The 24,822-nt window shown below is 40.7% G+C and overlaps 1 protein-coding gene across 1 annotated transcript in view; it reads left to right on the top strand.

Moving 5' to 3' along the window:
• The window catches only part of CHCHD3 (coiled-coil-helix-coiled-coil-helix domain containing 3), a 256,091-nt gene that overhangs the window by 192,481 nt on the left and 38,788 nt on the right, over window positions 1-24,822 (top strand). Inside the window, exon 6 of the mRNA XM_037513381.2 lies at window positions 9,470-9,540. Coding sequence (XP_037369278.1) covers window positions 9,470-9,540 — 71 coding nt within the window. The remainder of the gene's footprint in view (window positions 1-9,469; window positions 9,541-24,822) is intronic.

The following is a 24,822-nucleotide window of genomic DNA, read 5'->3' as shown; positions in this document are numbered from 1 at the left end:
GCCGGAGCAATTAAAGGGACATAAAAGCACAACTAACTTAAGAACAGAGTATGAAGGGTAGTTAGTTACTTCAGAGACATACAGGGCTTTAGAGACTCGTTAGAAAACCCACTTCCTAGAAATAAAGACTCCTTATAGTGAGTCTATGGCACTGTAATTCCACTAATTATACATCTGTTTGTGTGATTTTTTAAATGTCTGTCGTCTCCTCTGTGCTGCAAGCACCGTAAAGGTAGGGACATACCTTTGCTCACTATTTTCTGCTTTCCCAGCCGTGTCTGCACAGACCGTCAGTATTTGTAGAATAAAGAAATGGACAGAAAAAGGGAGACTTAAAATGCCAAATGAGTGTTTGGGGCAGCTGTTTATTTAAATTGCCCAGATGAAGAAACTGAGGCATGAGATACTAGAACCAAGGTTATCCTTGGGTAGTGGCAGGGCTGCCAGGGAATCCAAGATTCCTACTCTAATTAGAAAACTATATCAAGGGAAAAAAAAAAAACAACCCGAGACTCTAATTAGTGAAGTTTCTAAAATGCCTGGAATAAAGCTAGACATGCCAGAAGCAGCTCTGAATAGCTCTGTTTCTTTATGTGAGAAGTAGGAAAGTTGGAATGAAAAGGTAATTACAAAAGCAGTTTTTTAATTTTGCCAAGGTCCCCAGGAGACAATGGGGGTTTCGTGGAATGTGGCTTCTTAGAGGTAAGATTTGATGCTGGAGTCAGACATGACTATAAAGATTTGCAATTCTTTTCTGTTCTCTGTGGGGAAAAGAGAGGGAGAGAGAGATTTCTGGCAAGTGAAAGCAAAGGAAGAAGCCCCTGGTCTGTCATTGCCTTTGACTTGACTAAAGTTATTCATGAGGCGCTCAGAAAACAAACATATCATTAAGGGACATTGATTCTTTATTAATTTATTCTATGTCACAAAAATGGAATGGCTCAATTTTTTTTTTCTTATTTAAGAAGTGAGCCCTCCAGGGCTGGCGTGGCGGCCTTGGGGGTCATTGGAACCCTGGGCACCTGCTTTTTCATGCCAGTGTCCTGGAGTGGGGTTCCCTGTTCAAGGTGGGCTCATTTTCCAGGATGGCTCCTGCGGCTGTGGCCATCACACCTGCATTTTAGCCTGGAAAAAAGAAAAAGGACAGAAGGGCTTGAAAAGATTCTGTCCCTGCTGCATTTAGTTCTCTGGTTAAGCAGCTTCGCTGGAATGAATCACACGATGATTCTGCTTACAGCTCAGCCTAACTGGAAAGCAAGCTGGGGTTGTAGTTTGGTGAGCCATCGATCCAGCTCAATTTAAATAAACTGGGTTATGTAAGAAGAAAGAACAGGTGTTTGGGTGACCCACTGGAGGGCCTTTTCCACAGCAGATCTTATTTCTCTTTAGAGTAGAACTTAGTCGGCATTTCTGATTCATTAGAAAGTACTTAATTAGTAGTTTATTACTGATCACTAGTGATAGGAATTTGAAAAAAACTTAAGGTTGAGAAAAATTAAGGTAAACTTCTAGGCATGCACAAATGATTATTAGAAATTGAGGGATACGGGGCCTCCCTGGTGGCACAGGCGGTTGAGCGCCGCACTGTGAAGGTGTCCGCAGCCTCTGCAGCGCAGGTTTGATCTCAGCCGGCTGGTGAGAATCCCACATGGCACAGCAGACCTCTCCTGTCTCGCCTGCTGCTCCCCTCAGCAGTGTATTTCGTCAGTCTGCCTGTTCTGCTCCCGCTCTGTCTCTGGTGAATCCTCTCACCCTCCCGCGCCTCTGGCCTGTACCCCAGTTCTTGTATAAAAATAAATAAATTTAAAAAAAGAAATTGAGGGATACTCAGGATAAACACCTCGCTTTTGAGTTTATCGCTTACATGAAACAAAAGAGCATGAACTAAGTGTTGGGAAAATAGAGGTGCTGTTTGAATCCCTTACCTGGATGACCATTCTTCGGGTTCCAGTGTAGTTGTGCTGGTTAATTACTGGCGATGTGAGCACTGGTGAGATTGCTAGAGAGCCTGGAATTGTTGGGGGAGGGGCACTGTGATAAAGAAATACTAACAGTACAAAACACAACAAAGCAAAAACAGACAATTATAAATCAGAGACATCCTGCAGGGGAGGAGGCGGGAGAGGGATCAGAGGGAGGCAGGGAGGAGCCCAGGGGACTGAGGTGATGGTGCACGGGTGCCTTGGGGAAGGAAACTCTATGGGGACTACACCTGAGGGGGTGAGGGGAAGCAAATATTGTTTAAAAATGAAAATGATGTAAAAAATTTTTTGAAAATTAATATAAAAAATGAACAATGATATAAAAATAATTAAAAAAGAAAATAAAATATATAATTAAAAAAAGAAAACCAAAAAAAAGAACCTCTACCTGGGCTCGGAGAAGCCAAGCTCCTTGCCAACAACTAAACTTACACTGTCCCATAGGCACAATCCCCTTGAAAGATAAAGTCTCTATTTTAGATGTTAAAAGTGAGACTCAGTTGGAATAACCCAAACCATTCTGTGGTGTACCTTTTAGAAACAGGATGCTGGATCTGATATACCATGAATCCAAACTAATGTTGGTGATTTATAAATTCTTTAAATACTGGCTTTCATTTTCCTGTATGAACATTATTTTCCTGAGCCAGTGGGGTGGGAGGGAAGGAAAAGTCGAGAGAGAGTCAAGAGGCCATGGGATACAGGCCTGGGTGGAAGGTGTCCATGATGATGACAGGTCCATGAAGATGCCAGCTCCTCTGCTCAAGGCCACCTTCCCCTCGAGTCCAAGCAGATTCCTTCCACTGCCCACCTTAACAGGCGTCAGAGGATACAGATGAAAAGGGGAAATAATGAAACTACAAGTATAGGCCATTAGTAATCAAAAAAAAAAATCTGTATTAAAGTTGTTTAGTTAAAAAGAAAAAATAAGTTACATGACATGTCAGTATCTTGATTCTGTGTGATTCTATTGAAAAGACAGGATGTTGAGGAAGCGTGTCCTCTGGGGCTGCTCATTCACTGGTCAGTTCAGCCTGATTCGGGGCTTCTGTATCTGCAGCTGGGTCCCCAGCTGCTTAGCTGTCATCTTGGGGAAACTATTAACCTGCATCTGGCTGATTAGGTATCATAGCAGAATTCCTGGGTGAATGTTATAATGAAAAGTATCAATAAGTGTTTTGAACCCAGCTCCTTCACCACAGGGCTGATGTACTCATTGGTCATGTGGATAAGAGGGCTTCCTTGGTGTTTATGCTACCAGACCTGTGTTTGAAATAGCTCCCCAGAGAGGGTAGCCTTGTGCTGGGGTGGATGGTAGGAGGGGTAGTGACCTAAAGTTGTAGTGATCATAGTCGGCCTGGCAAGAGGACAGCCAACAGTGCTCACATCCGTGGTCAGACTTGTTCCTTCCACCATTCACCCTTGCTAAACATCAGCAGCAGCCTTGCCACAGTCCATGAGTGTACCATGAGAAGGAGTTTGATTCTTCTCTGAGAAACAGCATCAGCCTAACAGAGTTTAAACTGTGCCTCAGTATGATGCTATGTCATGTACTCAGCCCAAATTTCCACATGAAGCACTTTGTACGAGAACTGGCAAGAGCTAGTTCACAAATTCATCTTGTGACCTTTTTGACTTGTTCTTTTCTCACATGGTACTGATAGGATCCATCTTAATTATAATGGAACAAACGTAAGATTCAGAATCTGAGGAAATACTGCAAAAATCTATGTGTGTGCATGTTTTCTTTTGATCTAATTCAGAACTTGAAAACAGATACTTTTCAAATCTAGCAATAATGTGTGTCTGTGCATGTGCATTTTAACATGAGCTTGCGGAGGGAGGCTTTCTGAAAATGGAAAATGGCAGTGTATCACACGTTCAGAAACTTGGGCCACAGCCAACCCAAAGAAACTCAGAAATGATGCCCACTCCTGTTGATTCCCATTTCCTTCCTACACTGTCTAAAAACTTTGTTCTTGGGTGTCAGAATACCAGATGGGTAAATCCCCCCACCCGCCCCAACACACACACCCCAAATTAGAAGTTTAAGGGAGATTGGAAATAAATATTAGAATACTTGCATCTGAATTCAACCATGCGGTTGTATACATGATTTTGTGCTGTCCCCTCAACCAGCTCTGGCAGGTATGATCAGTTGGCCCAGTGAACCCTGATTCCAAGCTCCTTCCCACTCACCCTTTTACTCTAGAAGTGAGAAAACCAAAATACTTACTTTCCCAGCCTCTTTTGCAGCTAGGGTTGTGCATGATGTATAATCCTGGCCAAAGACACATGAGTGGAAATCTCTGGAGAGGACTCTTCTTCCCTTATTCCCTTTCCCCTCTTCCTTCCATCACTGCTACAGGTACAGAAGCTCTGTTGACACTGTGAGGACAAAAGCCAGGTGCAAAGGGTGGCTGAGAAGGAATACAGAAAAGGGGCTTGTGATTTGATGTTGTTTCGGGCACCTATCTCGGTTCTGGGTTTCAAATATCCAGATGCGTTGCATGAGAAAAGTGACCCCCTGACTGGTTTAAGCTGTTGGTAGACTGAACTCTTATTACACTGTTACTGCAATTGAGTACAATCTTCAGTAATATTCCTGTCCTTCCAATGTGCCATAGCAGACCAGAGTGTTAGCTTGTAGGAGTCACACAGTAAACTTAGTGTTACATCTTCTCTACATTATATTATTCCATTTATTCTGGACTCGTCTATCCCACCTTTTTTTTTTTTTTTTTTAAAAAGATGTGTTTATTTATGCATACAAGAACTGGGGTACAGGCCAGAGGTGTGGGGGGTGAGAGGATTCACCAGAGACAGAGTAGGGAACAGAACAGGCAGATTGACTAAAATACACTGCTGAGGGGAGCAGCAGGCGAGTCAAGAGAGGTCTGCTGCACCATGTGGGTAACTCCCTGCATGGGGATCAAACTTGTGCTGCAGTGGCTGCCGATAGCTTCATAGGTTGCATCTTAACCCCTTGTGCCACTAGGGAGGCCCTATCCCATCTGTTTTAAACAAGAGCAAAAGTTGGAATGCAGTTTAGAATGAATGGTGTTGCTCTAATGTGAATTTCAATATGTATTGAGTGACACATAAACTGAGTGCTCTAAATACAATAATAAGTGAGACAAGATACCTGCTTTGGGGGAGCTCTTAGTTGGGGAGACCATATGGAAGCACTTATGGTCAGCATAATGTGTGAAGGCCTTTGATAAAAGTCTGCGGTGCTATGAGAACCCAAAGAAAAAGGCAGGAATGAGTTAGCTTTGATTGTATATAAGCCACACCAAACTTAGTGGCTTGAAACAGCCACTGTTTATATACTTCACGGTTCTGCAGGTCACCAATTTGGGCTGCAAACCACTTTTAGTCTCGCTCGTGCTGGGTTGGGCTGGTCTAGAGTGGTCCCCACCAGAAGGACTCACAATCTCTCCTTCGCCAACAGCCTGGCCTGGCTTATTGATGTGGGCCCCTGGCAGGGTTCCAAGATAGAGGCCTCAGCATGAAACTGGCACTTCTGTTGGCCAGAGCCAGACACAAGCATAACCCACACTGAAGGGGGTGGGCTGGGGAAGTAGGCTCCATCTTTTCATGATGAGACGAACTGCAAGTTCTGTCACTGTGGGGCACTCAACAAGAGTTGGGACATGGACATGTTGCGGCCATCTTGCAATCTGCTGTGGAAGGGCCTCCAAGGAAACAGGGGAGAGGCACCGCCACAGCTTTCTTAAAGGATTTCATCTCCTATTTTAAATCTACAAGATAGTGACATGCTCTTTTCAATTAGCATTTAATAAAAGTGATACCATCGGTCACCATCAGTTCTGGAATAACTTTCCATTATTGCTGATTTCTACTCCTCCCTTATCTGTTGAACATTTGGTTTAAAAATAACCCACAAGAAAATATCAGCCTGAGGAAGGAAAAGTTGCACATCAAGAAGTGCAGGATTGAAATGGTGGTTGGACTTCTTTAATCCAGCATTTCTCATGGACCATTTCAAGGGGTTCCTGTCCCTCAAACATTCCATAATTAAAAGGTCACATGAGCACATCTGTTTGAGAGTTATCAAGAACAGCTTTTCTCATCTTGAAGATTTACAATGTAGAGTAAGAGTTTAGGCCCTGGAAAGTCCTGGCCTGAAGGTATTTTTGCTATTTAATTTAGTTAAGACATCTCATTGATGATAAAGTTAGAATCAAACCCATTGTGGGTTTAATTTTTACTTGGGCCTTAGTGCCACCACTACCTCCAACACTGCTCAGTCATTGTCTTCACATTTCCCATTATCTTGGCTTTTTGTTGTTCTTGTTTTTGGTTTTTGTTTTTATTATTTTTCCCATTATCTTAAGAAAATGGAAAATAGAATAGATGAACAGTATAAGCAAAATGCAGTGTTGTTTGGTTGACTGTAAGGAAAGACTTGTTTTTTAAATAGTTCAATTTTCATTAAAATGTTTTTGAAAAAAAATAGCAAATTTAAGGGAAAAAAATAGCACTGTATACTTTTTCTAATCATTCAAATACTTTTTTAATAATAGGTAGCATTCCCATAAAGCTTATTATAGTTCCAGATATGTTCAAAGATATGTTCCAGGTGTGTTTATGTGAATTCACATTTTTAATCCCCCCAATGAAGCCCATTAGTACAAATGGGGGAGTCACTCTTCCCATTTTACAGGTGTTAGACAGCTATTGAGGTGAAGTAGTGTGCTCCATTCCACATGGTGGGGGTGCATCATTATTCGGTTGCCTGGCTCCCAAGTTCGTATTCTTTGACCATCACACGTTGTGCTCAGCTTCCCTCACCTGAGTGCACAGTGCTATAGACAACATACTCATATGTTTAAATAGAACGTTAAAAATGATGTACCAGGGAGGTGCCCTCCATTTTTAGAAATCTGTCCCTAGTGCCTTAAATTAGAAAGTGTTTTAACACAGAAAATGAAAATGCCTGTTGTTTCTATTGATGGCTTGTCCTCTAATGCAGGCCGTGGAAGCATTCCCACATCCGGGGAATTATGTTGTTGTTTTGGAGATAGTTCATCTCCCAGGAACTCCTGTTCCACTTGTCTTTGACAAAGATGAACAAAGCTTTATCAGACTTTTGATAATACCAAAACATCTAAAGGATAATATCATTCTACTTTGGATTTGTAAGATCTGCCTTTTCAAAGAAAATCTTGGTGGAAAATAAGTTTTTAAGGTTCTAGCAAACAAGCATTTGTTTCAGAGGAAGAAATTAATAAATTAGGCCTTTTAATGTTAGATTAAAATTATATTATCTGCCACAAATCCATGCTACCACTGGACATATCATGTCAGGTTTTTGTTGTGGTGGTTTTTCTTTTTCTGCTATTGATGGTGGAGGAAGCTATGCAGAATGAATATGAATGAAGAGATAGAGAAAGAACATGAGTGGAGATACTGTAAATTGTCTGCTGTGAAGGACCTTATGGGCACCGAAACAACATGGCCTTATGTAAAGCAGTGGTTCTTCACCAAAGGTCCACCTTGTCAGGTCAAGGACACCCCTCTCTTCCTTTTTATATTTGCTTCCCTTTTTATATTCATCTATCAAGTTATATGAGAACTTAGTATCTCTCAACAAGTGTTGGACACACACACATACCCCACAGCTCCACCCTTCATTAGCTGGGGCAAGGATCATGGGACCTCCCCTTTTTAGATTCTACTTTTACAGGTTCAAAAAAAAACTTAAACCAGATGTTGCAAAGAACATGTTCCGACTGGTGCATACATGAAAGAAGTCTCTTGAGCGAAACTGATAAGAAGGTATAACACAACCTAAAGTGAAAATACCTTAGAAGACAAATGGCTTCTCGATCACTTGAGACCCACACCACCGATGAATTAAAACCTCTTGGTGAATAGACTAGTGTGGTTGGTCACTCACATTGCAATTTAAAAAAAAATGCAGAAGCGGTACACTTAGAATATTGTCTTCATGTCAGAAATACACCCTTGTGCCTGAAAATGATAAAAAATTACAATCGATCCTTACAACTGTTCTGTTCATCTTTATTGATCAGGTGCAAGAAAGATAAATCGCAGCCCAAATAAGATTATAGTAAATGTTAGCATCATAGGAGACTCGAGGTTGATAGAGAGCCATTCATCATCCCAAATGGTGACCCTTCCATGGCTTCGGCCACCTCGAGTCGGCTGTCTAATCACATACCTATTGATTTTATCTGCAGCCAACAAACCTGGATGTGACTGTCATGAGCAACCCAGATTGTTCAATGTGAAGGGGTTACCAGTGTGAGGAGGGTTTCATTTTCATTTTCTCACCAACCAACAATGATTTATGAAAAAATAAACCACCCCAAGTCATGCATGTGAAACCCGAGTGATTAGGGAGTGAGAAGGCACAATAGACTCCTGGATTTCTTTGTGTCCTTTTGTGCAACATTGCATTTTGCAGGTTATTTCATTGAGTGTAGGCATGTGGGTCATTCAGGCCACCCATTCTGAAGTAAGACAGGTTTCAAAGTCACTAGCCAGGATGGGTAATTTTTAGTTGTGCTGCCTCAGGAAAGGCAATGCTGTGCTACTGCAACTTGATTTATGTTGCTAATGAGTCCATTCAGGTGGTAGTGGATATATTGTGTTGGTATAAAAGTTACCTTAATCTGGGCCTCCCCAGTGGCGCAGCAGTTGAGCGCTGGGTTGCGAAGCTGCCTGCAGCCTCTGCAGCACTGGTTCGATCCCCGGCTGCCGGGCGAGGGTCCCACCTGGCACGCAGACCTCTCCTGCTGCCCGCTGTGCCCTTCAGCAGTGTACTTTGTCAATCTGCCTGCTCTGCTCTCCCCTCTGGCTCTGGTGAATTCTCTTACCCTCCTGCGCTTCTGACTGTACCCAGTGCTTATATAAATAAATAAATAAATCTTTAAAAAATTTAAAAAAACCTAAATCTGTCCCCTTGTTTTTAGTGACTTTTTTATTATAATTGTTGGTGCTCTTGAGGTTGTGTGGAAGTGATAGAACACAGACCACTCGGTAAGAATTTATCTTGACAAAAATATTCTATTAGAAGGAAATGGTTCTCAAGCATCCTTAGAGGCACACTGGAATAATAGGCAGATGTGATATGTGTGAATGTCATGATTCCATCTCAAGCATCCTTTGATCTTGCAGTGGTAGATTCTGAATAAAGGAGATCTAAATAATCTTTCAAAAATGTTAGGGATTTTCTCTGAAGGATCAATAATGGTGGACTAGCACTATAGTAAACTATAGAGTAAGTTACTCTGTGGTTGTAACAGGCGTGTCAACAATTGTATGGTTATTTAAATGGAAACCTATTTACATGTGCTCTTATAGGTATTCATGGGGCTTATGCAAGAAACCTTTCTCCTGCTTGAGTGACTGAAATGAGATTTTATTTATTTTTTGAATAAGTCTTACACACATTTTATCCTCTTAGTGAAAACTCTATCAATCTCTGTCCACAGAGCTCTGAGTTCTACAAAGTCACCACTGAGCAATATCAGAAAGCTGCTGAAGAGGTGGAAGCAAAGTTCAAGTAAGTTCCTTTCTTTTTTTTGCCTTTCACAAAAATTTAAATTTAATAGACATAAAATGCAGAACTGTTAAAAAAAATAGAAGGTGAGATTATGGGTTTGGTGATACTTTTTAGACAGAACATGAAGCCATGAGAAGATAAGCCAGGACTGGGAGAAAAAATTTTTTTTTTCATTTTAATAAAAATATTTATTACGCATATATCATGAGGTCTTGTCGATGCAATTACAAATTTTATTTATATCTATATATATGTTTTACATCATTCTTCCTTTGTGCACAATATATGCTTTCTCCTTTCAGGTATAGTCCCTTATAATTCCCACCACCAATTCTATTGGATGGTTTCACTTATAGGAGGAATGTAGGGGAACCAAATAAGAGATCAGGAAAAAATAATAATTATACTAAATTAAAAAACAAAATTAACAGGCAACTATAAATCAGAGACATTCAGCAGGGGAGGAAAGAGCACAAGGGACTATGGTGATGATGCACGGGTGACTTGGTGGTGAGAATTATATGGGACTATGCCTGAGAGTTTCTAATAGTATTAAACTATTTACTCTTCATGACAAGATGAATGTGCTATTATATTGCTTTTTGAACTGACCATAGTTTGTGAATCAACCACTCTGAAATACTTGGAAGTGTTTTTGGGGGGGCTGAGATAGAGGCAGGTGATTTGCTCTACTGGAATTCAAATGCAAGGAAAGGGCATTTGAGGAAAGCTTGTGGAAACTCAGTCTGTTTTATGAACCAAGGGGAAATTGGAAGCAGTGGTACTAGTAAGTGAAAAGTATATAAGGCAGGTTGTCTTTGATTATGTAGTTGCTGTTAAATTGCTACCTCTATTAATAGAAACATAGAAGCCATTCACTTTTGTATAACAAAATGACAGTCATGTCCAAATTTGGGCATCTGCCTTTTTCATGTCTAATCTGTTTTCCTTTCTTCACACATTTAAACCATTTAAATCTGAGATTTGATTTGGCCCTTGATTTTGTTAGCGATGTTAAATTACTACCTCTATTAATCCTCAGAATGTTTACATGAATGTTCTCTAATGGATGCATCAAAGTATCCATGACCCATAGCTCTGTAGCTGCCCTTGGCTGCCACTTCTCGTATTAGGTAAGAAGACGTCATTCAGAGTTTTCCTGAGTGTATAAAGACTTCTATTGTGTAGCCCCTGTTAGTGGCACATGGGCAAATTAGTGAAGCCAGAGCGAGTGTTATTGCAGATTTAGTTGAAAGATTGCTTCGGGCTCTGACCTCCTTCCTTGCTCGTGTTTATAAACATTGGATAAAATGATTAAACTCTAAGGTAGAGTTATTGCTTTCTGCAATAGTATAATTTGTGTGGTAGTGCATATTAATGTTATTTTAATGCTTTTTTTCCCCCTAAAGATGTTTTTGTAAACACCATTTGAGGTATTTTTAAACAGACAAAACACCTGAAGATTCCTTAATGAACTATCTCTTCAGGCGCATCAGGGAGAGACCTTCTAAGAAGGGGCCACATAGCTCACTCTTAAAGGATAATGTGTTATTTTAAAATTTTAGATGTAGAATTATGTAGACTTGATTTTTTTTTTTTAAAGATTTATTTTTATTTATATAAGCACTGGGTATAGTCAGAAGTGCGGGAGGGTGAGAGAATTCCCAGAGCCAGAGCCGGGAGCAGAGCAGGCAGAAGGACCGAAGTACACTGCTGAGGGGAGCAGCGGGTGGCAGGAGAGGTCTGCGCGCCATGTGGGACCCTTCCCCGGTGGTCGGGGAGCAGCCGGGGATTGAACCGGCGCTGCAGAGGCTGCGGGCAGCTTCGCAACCCAGCGCTCAACCACTGCGCCACCGGGGAGGCCCTAGACTTGATTTTAAAAGGTGCTATGAGTATGTATTTTTAAGCTGTCTCCGTCTTTCCCTCTAATGATAAAGCCACCCTTTGTGACCTTTTTGTCTCTCTAGTATGAGGACTTTTGACTTGCTGCCCTGGGTATTTCTTCATTGTGGGTGATAGCCATACACATCACAAAAATTTAAGATAAATCAGAGGAGAGCAGTTCATCACAAAAACCAACCATTTAGGTGGGACTTGAAGAAGCATATTGAATAATGGTTAGGGAACGTATCTAGAAGGACATGATGCCTTATAATTGGTGGGTCATGAGTTAATATCAGTGGCCTGATTTAGAGAGACTAGTGCAGAATAAATGTGTAAAGCTCAGTAGGCCATTCACTGCCGGGCGAGAAAGTGCAGTCTGAGTTTAGCCAGAAGTCACTGGAAGGTGTTTGACCAGATGACTGCACTGATTTCTGTGTGTGTTAGGAATGTTGCTCCATTCTGGATGTGAGGTACCAGAGGCCATGCTGAAAAAGAGCCAGAAGCACCAGACGGATGGGTGACCTCTAACAGTGAAAGAGGAAAAAGAGACAGATGCCAGATTAGACATGAATTAGTGATTGTTGGTGTATTTGTGTGCAAGGGTTTCTGTAACAAAGTACCACATTTGTTTTCTCACTGTCCTGGAGGATGGAAATTCAAGATCCAGTTGTCAGCAGGCTTGGTTTCCTCTGGGGTGTCTCTTAACTTGTATGTGATTGGCTCCCCTAGTGTCTTTGCTGGCTCCTCCCTCTGTGTCTGTGTTGTAATCTCCTTTTGAAAGGACATTGGTCAGTTTGGATTAGGACTCAAGTTCATCACTTCATTTTAACTTAATTGGCTCTTTCAAGACCCTCTCCCCAAATCCTTTTCTTTTTTTTTTTTTAAATATTTATTTATGCATACAAGAACTGGGGTATAGGCCAGAGGTGTGGGGGGTGGGGTGAGAGAATTCACCAGAGACAGAATGGGGAACAGAAGAACAGGTGCACCTACTGAAATACACTGCTGAGGGGAGCAGCCGGTGAGTCACAAGAGGTCTGCTGTGCCATGTGGGTAGCTCCCTGGCCGGGGATCCAACTCATGCTGCAGTGGCTGCGGACAGCTTCATAGGTTGCGTCTTAACCCCTTGTGCTACCAAGGAGGCCCTCAAATACACTTTCTGAATACTGGGTGTTAGGACTTAAACTTATGAGTGGGGGTGGGGGTAGGAACATAATGCAGTTCCTAAGGCTTGGATAGAAGGGGCAAAGGGGAGCAAGAAATATGAGCATAGCAGACATTCAACATTCAGCTTAGTAACTGAATGTTGCTAGAAGTTGAATTCTGTAGAAAGAGGTAAGTCTGGTTTTCAATGAGAGATGGAATCTCTTCTGAAACCCTTCCAAATGCCATGTTATTCAGCCTTAGGTCGCCGACTGCAGAATGAGATGTGACGTGGAGAACAAATATAAGTGTCATGATGACTTACCATCTCCAAGACAGCATAGACCTGTGGATTAGGCTTAGCTTTCAACAAAACCTCATATCATTCTCTTTTCCTTATGAGATATTATATACTAGAGAATTTGACCTTTTCCAAAAAGGAGCCCGGCCTGTATACCCAGATCATTGGAGGTAGCCGCTAAACTCTTGGAATGTCCAAGTGATAGACGTGTCTGCCTACTCACATCCCCTTGGGCTATGTGGTATGAGTCCAGCCTCTGGGGTAATCAGGTATATAATGAGGTCCTGGTAAAACCCTGGACACTGAAATTCAGGTGAACTTCTCCGGCTGATCATAATCTGTGCATATAGTCTGGCATCACACGTCAATGCCAGGAGGGGAAAGCGCCCTGAGGACAATGGACTCTGTACTGGAACCTTCCCAGACTCTGTCCTATATATATTCCTTTGGTGGATTCTCTGTATTATTTTTAATAATAACCATACTGCAAGCTCAATAGCTTTCAGTGACTTCTGTGAGTCCTTTTAGCAAATGATCAAAGCTTGGGGGTGGTTTGGGAAAAGCCTTGAACTTGCAGATATCAGAAGTGAGATAGTCTTAGAGACTCTACCCTCAGACTTTGCAATCTGACTAACTCCTATATCTACCAAGACCCAAGTTTTATATACCGAAGGAATTTCATAGGCAGTTTGTCAGGGGGTGACCTCCATTGTCACATTCTTTTTCACCCACCATCTGCAGACTGAGCTTCCTAGGATGTCGTATTTTAATTTGTAGTGAGTTCATTAGCTTCACCTTCACCAAGTGATGGTGTTTTGGCTGTAGAGATGCTTACCGTCTTTGAAGACACAGAGATTACTTAATGGAACTTTATTTTTCCTTAATATCTGGCCATCTCAGATAATCACTGCAGCTTCAGTCTTTTGCAAGGCAGTGTACTATATACTTTCCATTACATGACAGAGCAGATTTCCACTGTTCCTTTTAGCAACAAGCTCTGAAGGACTTTGAAGAGGATTTGGTTAATTTTAGGTAATGGAAGGATTCATTTGGGTTCAGCATGGTTACTGGAGATGGAAGCTTTTTAAATTGCAATTTCAAGGGCAATATTATACACCTGATAGGGGGCCACACAAAAACTCACTGTGAAGAGAAAGAAAGCTAAGAGCTTTTGAGATTACGCGTGGTGAACATTAGTCACGTGGCTGCATCCTGCCAGGATAACTAATGGAATTATTTTAGGGATGCTTAAATATTAACTCACACTTCAGTCCTTCAGTTTATAGTTTTGGCAGTAAACCATTAAAACACTTTTGATTTAATGGAATTTTTTTTTCTCCTCTCCTATCAACACGTCATTCATTAAGCATGCCTCTGCATGACACACCCTCTGTCAGGTTTGAATTCTAAAGCGGGGAAGGAAATAGGTCGGGTCTTAACCAGCATGGAACTTAGACTTCCTGGAGGAGCGCAAGAGGAAGACAGAATTTTAAAATAATAGCTTTTTAGAAAATCCAAAGTTAGTTCTGCTGTGATGGAATAGCTGTATCCCTAATAAATACCAAGTTATTAAAAAGCTATCAGTTTGTGGTAGGAATGAATTTGGAGATAAAGAATTTGTGCTGTTTTTTTTTTTTTTTGGCTGCAAGTTCTTTTTCCTACAATAGCTCTGTTTTTAGTTGTAAAACCCAAATCATGGAGCAAACAATGCATTTTATGTCTAATTTTTATTTGAAACTATTAAGATAATAACAGAAAACAATATATAAGAATTGTATTTATCATTCTTTCCCCAATCCAACTCAATCGTTATCAGCACCTTGTCCCCCCTTTATTACCCTTTGGTATTAATTATTAATAACAGATGATGCAAGTTCATAATTCCATGGTGTTAATACCATGTTATAGCTGTGGTTCTATGTGAGAATAATGTGTATTAATCCTTACAGTCTTATAGGTAGTTAATTAAACAAAGTCTTTAAAATGTACACGGATAGTGCTTGGCACGGGTCTAACACAAGATAAATAAAATAATGAATATTAGATTTTATTAGATTTTTATTATAGTTTTTTTTTTTTAATAACTCAAGTTAGGAGACTCTATACCATAGAAAAACTTTCTTGATTTGTCTCCAAACAATCAAGATGATGTTTAACTCCCCGGAAGATTAGAGGGAGTGCCTCCCCTTAGAAGGGGGATCCCCAGGGCCACAGGGAGGTCGCACTGGTGAAAGCACAGCACAGCACAGCCAGGGACGCCTCAGAGCCGAGGGACCTCACACTACCAATGCCCGATTCTGGATGTCAGCAGCAGAATCTGAGCTCTTGGAGTTGGTTGGAGTGGACATCCTGCTCCTGCAGAAAAGGGGTGTTCTTAATACAGTGTGAGTCCACCTGATGGGTACAACAGAAAGACATATCAAACATACAGTGTGAAGTAGATAGCAAAGAAGCATAAAATGAGTTAAAGGCAAGGCAGACCTTGTGGAGACCCTGTCCTATCAAACAAATGACAATGGAAACTCCATTCCCTGGCTGTCCTTTAAACAATGAAGTGGCCACTTTCCACCTTCCATAAAGGCAAACATACACATAGATGTATATTTGGGAAGTGGCACAGATCTGTGGAAAATGTGTTTGGAATGCTTCCACGGGCAGTGTGCTCTTCAGCTTGGCTTCAGTTTCTTTGCAAGATGAAGCTCTTGCAAGGAGCATGATTCTGTGCAATGGTGTGCAAAGACCAGTAATACTCCTGTGTGTGCCAGACTTTAGGTGGGGTTTTCACTTTTATCCTTGAACGAAGTCGTCGAAACCTAACATAAATTTAGGCTCCTGCAAGAAGTCTGGGTTATCCTTGTAATGTATTAAAAGATTAGTTACCCATCGCACATTTAAGTGGCTTCTTGTGAGTATCTGGGGGGTGCTATGCAAAAACTCTTGCAGATAAAATGGATTTGGGTAGTATTAATATCTATTCAAAGGCTTTTCTTCATTGTAAAAATCCTTTCACTTTAAAACAACCTTGGTTTTATTAGAGTTTCACTTTGCTGATACTGCCTTTGGTTTCTCTTTGGGGTGGGTGATTTTTCAACAGCTCTACTACAAGTGCATCAGTGAAGCTGAGGATGACACGCCAATGGTACCAGCAGGTGTTTTCTCGTGTTCTCTAATTACACATGTGGATCACAGACAGTTTTAAGCAACAGTGTTTAAAGATCCTGCTTAATTGGCTGTAAAATAATTAAATAAGGTTTTGACTGGCAAATTTATAATTCTGTTAGATGTATAAGCCAGTATGACTGGATGTCACTGTGACTTCAGTTTGGAAATATTAGATTAATAGAACTAATTGTGCTGAAGGCACAAAGTTTACCCTGATTAATAACCTTACAACTCTTCTAGAAGTTTAGCCGAGTAAGTTTTTACTTTTCTGCTTAAACTTTTTGTTAAAACTTCTTTCACAAGTATGAGCTCTGTTCCGTTTTGCTGTCTTTTTCCTTTCTAGTTTCTCCAAAAGTCGAACTTTCAATTTTTCAGTGGCCTCAGTTGTCTTATTGAATAACTTACCTTATCAAGTATGAAAATTATAGACTGTTGTATTTGTTTCTGCAGCTGACAGGTAGCCTGCTCATGGTCTCTAACGTGGTTTGATGTCTACTTATAACCTGCTTTAGTGCTGTGTGAATGGATCTGATACTCCAAATGTACATGATAAATGTTTTATCTCTGATTCCCATTGATCAGTTTCTAAATGATCAAATGGTTTATCTCAATAAGACACTAATTCACATTGATCAAATTCTAAATGACCAGGTTGACTTGGTTTCTGCTGAACACAAATTGTATTAAAACAGCATTACTTGAACATGCTGCCTTTGCTAATGCAGGAGTTACGTTACCACAGTTACATTATAACTGGAATTATTGTATTATAAAGATGTCTCCTTCATAATGAAAAGTTTACACAAGAAGAAAAGAATGTGATATTATAGGAAGAACAGGGCTTCAGGCAAGGATTTGGGCTTTTACTAACTAATTAAATTCTGCATTTGTATTGGGTCCTTCTTCCCCCTTTTTTAATTTGAGGGGCTGTGAGCAGGAAATACAGCAGCTGCAGTGGTGACATTTTATTCCCTATGGTCCTTGGAGCCAAGTAACATCTTGATTATACCGTAAGAGACTTAGTAATGGAAGAGACCAACTCTAGATAAATATACCTGTACCCTTTGTGGATAAGCTTGGTTCCAGTGACCTTTTTAGAAGTTGTTTTGTTGTTGTTGAAAACATCTCTCTTACGTCATCTTCCATGGTATTTCCTGCACCCTCTAGTGTTTGTCGAAGTGTTACAAGAGGAGCTTTGAATTCTAAAATTGAAAAACGATGTTTATAAGCTTAAGAATATACTTTATGAAACTCACTGTGGCAAGCACATATTTGGCTGAAACATAGTCTTGCTTATTTAGAACACCCCAACACCCAGCTCCTCAGGCAGATTATTCATTACATGTTTGACTTGTCTCTTCCATCTGTAAAATGTAAATTGTTGCTGCTAGTCTCTTGAGGGCAGTCAAGCTGAGAAAGTTTAAAAGTTTTTTTTTTTTTTTTAAAAAAAAAAAAAAGAAAGAAAAGAAAAGTCATTGATCCTTGTCTAAAAATTGGCCTTAGGTAGTAGTTTTATTCAGTTAGACGACACTGACTGCCATGTTAGGTATGTTCTACCATGTTAGGTATGGTGGGCAGCCCCTGTGTACTTCATCCGGGGATAAAGAGAGAATAGCCCTCAGATCTCAAGCTATGAGAATCTGTCGCTACCGCATCACCCCTCCTCCCACCCCAGTAACAAATTAGTTCCAAGAAAAGAGAGACCTGCTTCAGACCAGCTAGTATTTGACAATATTTGTGATGCTCAAGTAGAATTGGCCAGCTTTGTAGAGAACCTTAGGTGATTGATGCTTTGTCCCCCCCTTAAGATTGGAGCCCCTTTAAGCAAAGCTGTCTAATTGGTTATTTAGTTTCTTTTTGTTCTTTGGGTTGAATCTCTGTTTAGTCCACTGTGCTCTAAGGTAACAAGTAAATGCCAAGAAACATTGACATCACTTGGGAATTCATTTTTCGTCTGTGTCGTTTCTCTGCCTCCTGACTGTTCCTTACAGCATTCCACTCAACCCAGAGGTGTCTGCAGAAAGGTGCAGGACAGCACTGCATATATATGAATATATGGCTAAAATGGGCAGGAGTAGGGACACAAACCATAGACACTATTTTCTGTTTCATGAAAAAAAGACTCAAATTGCTGTCATGCATAAACATCTGCACTTGGGCACAAGTTCCAGAAGCTTTCACTTCACTGCAGAAGATTTCTCATCTCTTCAACACAGTGTGCAAAGGAACCCCAGGTGGTGACATAAGTCACTGAAGGTACAGTCAGGTTAGCCACATCCTCATAAATCCAGGACCTGGAACCCTCTCCCTTGTCCCAGCCTTTGCAGTTGGGCTTTGTTTTGAATTTCTCTGGGCATTCACTATGCTTTAAAATGTTTTTATGTTACATGTCAATGATCTTAAGTTGTAGCCACTGAATTTGTGATTTTTTCTGTGCAAGGTAACAAATCATTCTTTTTCCCCCACCCAGGAACATTAGTATTGAACTTTCTTCCATAGTCAATACAATCCATTACAAACCTAGCATACCCTACATGGTTGTAGGAAATATTCATTGCACACTGCTACTTAGATAAATGAAGATTCTGTCAAAATGATAGCTTGTTTCTTGTGTTATAATATTTTGAAAGGGAAAATTTTGATTTCCAGTGTACTAGGTATTGCTTATTTGAGTAATTAACTCATGGTTCCCAAGAGATATGTCTAAGTGAAACTATAACTTTTCTTCCTCAATGCTGATTCTGACTAGAGTTCATTTTCTTTTATCAGATTCAGTTGGAAATAATTTCTTTGATTTTCCTTTGATGTGTTCAAAGATAGGAAAAAATTATTTTGCTTTTTGAGTGCCACTCAGCTACAGGTGGAAAGCAGTGAAGCTTGTAGGAGGGCCAATTAGAGTTAATTATTGTCTGACTGACCTGCCATATTTTAAAATGTCCAGGAAGACTTCTAGGAGATGGATTTTTAATTCTGTCCTTGTGTCAGATTTACAAAGTTAACCATCTTAAGCCTTGAGCATGGTTAAAAATTGTATCAAAGAAGTTATCTGCACATAAAAATGGTAGCTTGCAGCAAAGTCTCTGGGAAGTTGTACGGGTTCAGCCACTTTGTGCTACCTATCTTTTATCCCTTCCCAGTTTGGTAATCCTGTTTTAAGTGCTTTCAACCCTCCCTGCCTTCAGCCAGATAAATAACTTAAAGATGTATGTGGTTGCCTATTCGTTATGTACCTGAGCTAAAACCACAGCACTAAAATGAAAGCCAGGCTTTCTAAGATAATTGTATTTAAACATGTATTCCCTTTGCTCATTTGAATGTATAATTACCAGATCATCTCTTATAATTTCAGTCTATCAAGGATTCCTACTTCTGACTCTTGAATTTTCAGAAGTAAGCAAACAAAATACAAAAATTGATAATTTGGATTTATAATTAAAAAGTTCTGTTCCTCTTTAGCTAACTGTCATTTTGTTTGAAATGGGCAAAAACTTGAATAGACACCTTAAGGAAGATATAAGAATGGGCAATTAGCACATGAAAAGTGCTAATAACATCATTATGGAGGAAATGCAAATTGAAATCGTCAGAATGGTGAAAATCTAAAACACTGACAATACTACTTGTCTGAAAGGCTGTGGAGAAACCAGAACTCTAGTGTTTTGCTGGTGGGAGTATGATATGGTAAAGCCACCTTAGAAAGAGTCCAGCAGTTTCATCTAAGCATGCCATTGCTCTGTGACCCCACAATCCTTGTCCTGGGTATTTATCCAAGAGAAAATAAAATACACACCTATAAAAAGATTTGTATACGTATGTTCATGTTTATCACAGATTTATTCATAATAGTCATGAACTAGAAAACACCCATGGTCACCAATGAGAGAATTAAAAGCTAAAAAGAAGCAAACTACTGATACATGTCACAGCCTGAAGGAAACTAAGGAACTTTATGTCAAGTAAAAGTGAAGCCATATACAAAACACTACCCACTATGTGATTGCATTTATATGAATTTCAAGAGTAGGAAAACCAAGTCTGTACTGATAGACACTAGAAAGTGGTTGGTGAGGATAGAGAGAGGGACCTTATTGGAGGGACACAGGTGAACTTTATGAGGCCTACTTGGTAATGTTTTGTTTCCAGGGTGATCATTTAAGGAGGGGTGTATAATTTTTAGTTGCAATATAAACATGGGAGATGATGCATTTTCAAATGTTAATTGGACCTTTAAAAATAAAACCCACATTCATTGTTGGGTTATTTTAATTAGGAAATAAATACCCACCAATATTGGAAATATCCAAGTTTTAACTATAATTTGTCTTAGGCAAAATAGGCTTCCTCAATTCAGTTACAGATTTAAGTAATTTAGGATTTCTAATCTTAACCACAATCTTTATTTTATTTTATTTTTGTACAAGAACCGGGGTACAGGCCAGATGCGTGGGAGGGTGAGAGGATTCACCAGAGACAGAGCGGGTAACAGAACAGGCAGACTGACTGAAATACACTGCTGAGGGGAGCAGCAGGCGAGACAGGAGAGGTCTGCTTCGGCACGTCTGATTCTCGCCGGCCGGCCAGGATCGAACTCGCGCTGCAGAGGCTGTAGGCAGTTCACAGTGCGGCACTCAACCGCCTGCGCCACCAGGGAGGCCCCACAATCTTTTCTTTTTTAATGAGGATTTGAATCCCTTGTCTCAAAGTCAAGGCTGGTTTGTTTTTTTCCTACAATGTTTCATAACTATAGAAATAGAAGTGTATCTTATTTATTTTCTTAAGAATTAGTCTCCCCCCCACCTTATTAAAATACTTCTGCCTATTATACTCTTCCCCTTGCTAGTCTAGAGTCTTGTAGATAGGTTAAATTTTGGAAGATTAGTTTTGTTGAAGGGATTATGTTACTTTAACTTTTTATTTTTGGAGAATTTACTCTTTACTGCCATGTCAGAGTTTTTGCATTGCAAAGGCCTTGGGTCAGTTACAGGCATTGAATATAAAGGAAGTGAACATTCGCATTAAGGTTTTTTGCTACTACTTATTTTTATTTATTTTTTTTAATTCTTTTTTAAAGATTTTATTTTTATTCATATAAGCACTGTGTATAGTCAGAAGTGCAGGAGGGTGAGAGAATTCATCAGAGCCAGAGCAGGGAACAGAACAGGCAGACAGACGAAATACACTGCTGAGGGGAGCAGCGGGTGAGACAGGAGGGGTCTGTTGCGCCATGTGGGACCCTCGCCAGTGGCTGGGGATCAAACCAGCGCTGCAGAGGCTGCGGGCAGCTTCGTAGCCCAGTGCTCAGCCACTGCGCCACCAGGGGAGGCCCACTACTACTTATTTTTAAACCCAGTCCCTTCTAGGATTAATCATAGACATGTTTAAAACATGGCACGAATGGTCAGTGCTGAGGAAAACAGGAAACCTGTTCACACAAAAACATTATTGAGAAGGGAAACAAATAAATCATAGAGTGAAATAACAACAATTTACCTTCAGTTATGTCATGTTGATCATTTACAATAGAATCACATCTTTGAGAATGTTTTACTTAATTTTTTTTCTTTCTTTAGTTGTTATCCTATTTTCCTTAGCAAGAGACTCTTAGTTTGGGAAGAAAATTCAAATGAAAGTTTTGAGGTTTTTTTGGGGGGGAAGATCGTGAAGATGCCTATTTTTATTTAGAAATCCCACTTCCAATTAAGCAGACCTAATTTGTCTTCAGCTATCTTTAAAAGTGGAGTTGATGGTACTTGCGGGTAGGAAGTATAAAAGATTTAAGTGGTAACATATTAATTAATCATATGTTGGAAGGAAGATTTTAATGAGCTAAGCTTATTTATTATTCTGTATACATTAGAATGACTTCCTGCATATACAGGGAGAAAAAAAAAATAAACTCTTAGGATGGCCCTGTCAATTATAACTCCTAGTTTGACCTTACATTTTATATAAGTTTTGTGTAATGCTCTTGAGACTGTTGATACAAGGCAATAAAGTTCAGTGAAGAAACCTCATAGGCGCTAAACATTTTAAAATTCATATATTCTTTATGACTTCAAATCAGTGTGTCTCTTGTTCCCTTCAATTAGTTTCCACCCATTGATTGCAAACTAAAATTGCCCAAAAGTTTTCAAGATAAAAGTAAATAAATGTTCCTCTTGAGATTCCTAATAATTTGGGGGAGGGGGGATTTCCAAAGTATTTTGTTTTATCTCCTGGCTTTTGAATTAGCTATCTGTACCTTTCAAACAAACTGTTTTGGGGTAGTAATTTTTTTCACACATCACCCCTTAGCCCCAAAGTCAGTTTTTTATATTATTTTTCACTGAAGTAACGTTGATACACAGCACCGTGTGGGATTCAGGGGAACAGGGTCACACCTTGGCTGCCCATCACCACACCCCACACCCCACCAGAACACCTCTTTCCCTTTATCATATACCAGTGGGCCCCTACCCACTTTGTTCTCACTTGCATCTTCCCCCACTTAGAGCCTCAATTCTGCGGTCAAATGTCTAGGCTTCGTTTTGGTTAAGTTTGACCATTTTCTTTGTTTTGTTGCTCTGTATTCCGCATTTGAATGAAATCATCCAGCATTTGCTTTTCCCCCTCTGGTTTATTCCACTTAGTGTAATCCCCTCCTGGTCCACGTGTGTTGATGCAAATGGCAAGTGTTCCTTGGTTTTTTTTTTTTTTTTACAACTGAATAGTATTCAGTTATGTGTGTGTACTTTATCTTCTGGATCTCATCTTCTGTCATTGGGCTTTTAGGTTGTTTCCCTGACACCTACTGTAAACAGTGCTGCAGGAACATGGGAGTGCACAGATCCCTTCAGTAAATGTGTTGCATTCTGCTAAAGGCATTTTTTTTTAAAGATTTATTTATTTATTTATACAAGCACTGGGTACAGTCGGAAGCTCAGGAGGGTGAGAGAATTCACCAGAGCCAGAGCGGGGAGCAGAGCAGGCAGAAGGACCAAGGTACACTGCTGAGGGGAGCAGCGGGTGGCAGGAGAGGTCTGCGCGCCATGTGGGACCCTCCTCTGTGGCCGGGGAGCAGCCGGGGATCGAACCGGCACTGCAGAGGCTGCGGGCAGCTTCGCAACCCGGCGCTCAACCGCTGCGCCACTGGGGAGGCCCCTGCTAAAGGCATTTTTAAGGCAGTATTTGTGAATGAGACACTTAGATAGTAACACTGGTATTTTTTAATAGAATTACTGAGGCAGCAGTGTGCTCATTCTATGTATTGAGTCCTGGCAACATGCTCGAAGACTTGTAAAAGCTGGCATCTTGGCCCTTCCCTCCATGTTGAGATTAAAGCACACATGTCCCCATGTGAATGTGTCGCCAGGATCCCCAACCTGCTCACATGGCTGCCTCACGCTTTTTTATCGCTTGCTCATTCAGGGGCCAACAGTTAAATTGCCATGTGCCTTTTGTGAGTGCGTATGTCTAAATGCTGGTAATCAACTGTGTCCCTTGAAAATTGATAGATGCGCTCATTAAGGGGAGTTCTTGCTCTTGGCTCCTTTCACAAGTCACCTTGCTACTGTTTCTCGATGAAGCTGGCAAGAATGCTTTGCAGTGATACGTACATCTGGCTTTATACTCCTTTTCAAGGACTAAAACATGCTTTGTGGGGATCTCACCAGCAGGAAGAAGTGGCTATTTGCAAATTACGGTATTAACACAAGAAAGACTGAGGGCTGCTGTTGTGTGGTGCTATTTTTTTGTCTTTTTATTTTTTATGTGCTGCCCTGTGCTCATCATGCTGTTCTCTTGTGCTTCTCAGATGACACAAGTACCTACTTATTTGTGAGAGAGACCTATGTGTGGAGGCTGTGAAGTCCACCAGCCTGCCATTGCAATAGATCTCAACAAAGCCGTCTGCGTGAGAGGTGCATTCAGCATGGTTTATGATTGGGATTTTGAAGGTAGCGTACACCTGTTTCTGCTTTCAGGATGAAAAATGAATTGCCAATTACTGCAGACATGTTCAGACATGACACTTCATATGGTAGAAGCTTGCTCAGCCTGCTTTACGCTGGGCCCCCAACTACGAAACCATCAGTTTGAAAAAGGGGTGTGTTGGCAAGGAGGAGAAGAGAGAGGGGATCAATCCTTGATCTGTTAGGAGTTGGTGCGCTGAGGCGAGCTGTGGGAAGGAGGTCAGTGCCTCTCACCTTTGTTTCCCCAGCAGAGCTCTTGAACAAGATGAAGTGATCAAAGCCGCTGCCAGCGCATCAGCTCGGTCTCATTACTTTGCAAGCTGCACGCCCAGATGCTGCTGTTTTCTGCATCAGGCTCCACTGATTTACATTCATAACACCTCCATTACAGCTCATTTGGTCCTCCTCATAATTAACCACTTCTTTTCTGTTCATGCTAGTGTCTCTTGATACAAAAGACACTAATGTAAAGAAGAAAATAGCATCAGTGGCTGGAGAACGCATCCTTCAGACATCCCGGCTACTTGACAGGAGGCAGGAATCGAATGTCTTGGCGCTGAAGTCATTTGTGGTTTGGGTTGGGTTAGTTGGGTGATCACTTGGGGGTATGTTTGAAGTCTTTGGATTTGAGATAGTAAATTTTGCCAGTGAACCAGTTTCATCAGCAGCTTCCCGGCCCAGAGAGCTCTTTTCAATTAGTGGATTCTGACCCCCTGTCCTCCCTTGTTTGGTTTCGTCCCCCAATGAAGAGCTCAGTCACATGTGTATTTTGAAAGGTATTAATGTGACAGGTTTGCCTTGAAGAATAGCAGCAGCATCAATATCAACACAAATATTCATTAA

This window comes from Talpa occidentalis, unplaced genomic scaffold, assembly GCF_014898055.3.
Source record: "Talpa occidentalis isolate TD23 unplaced genomic scaffold, MPIMG_talOcc4v2.1, whole genome shotgun sequence".
In the NCBI taxonomy this organism is placed as follows: Eukaryota; Metazoa; Chordata; class Mammalia; order Eulipotyphla; family Talpidae; genus Talpa; species Talpa occidentalis.
This window is presented reverse-complemented; position numbering and strand designations above follow the sequence as displayed.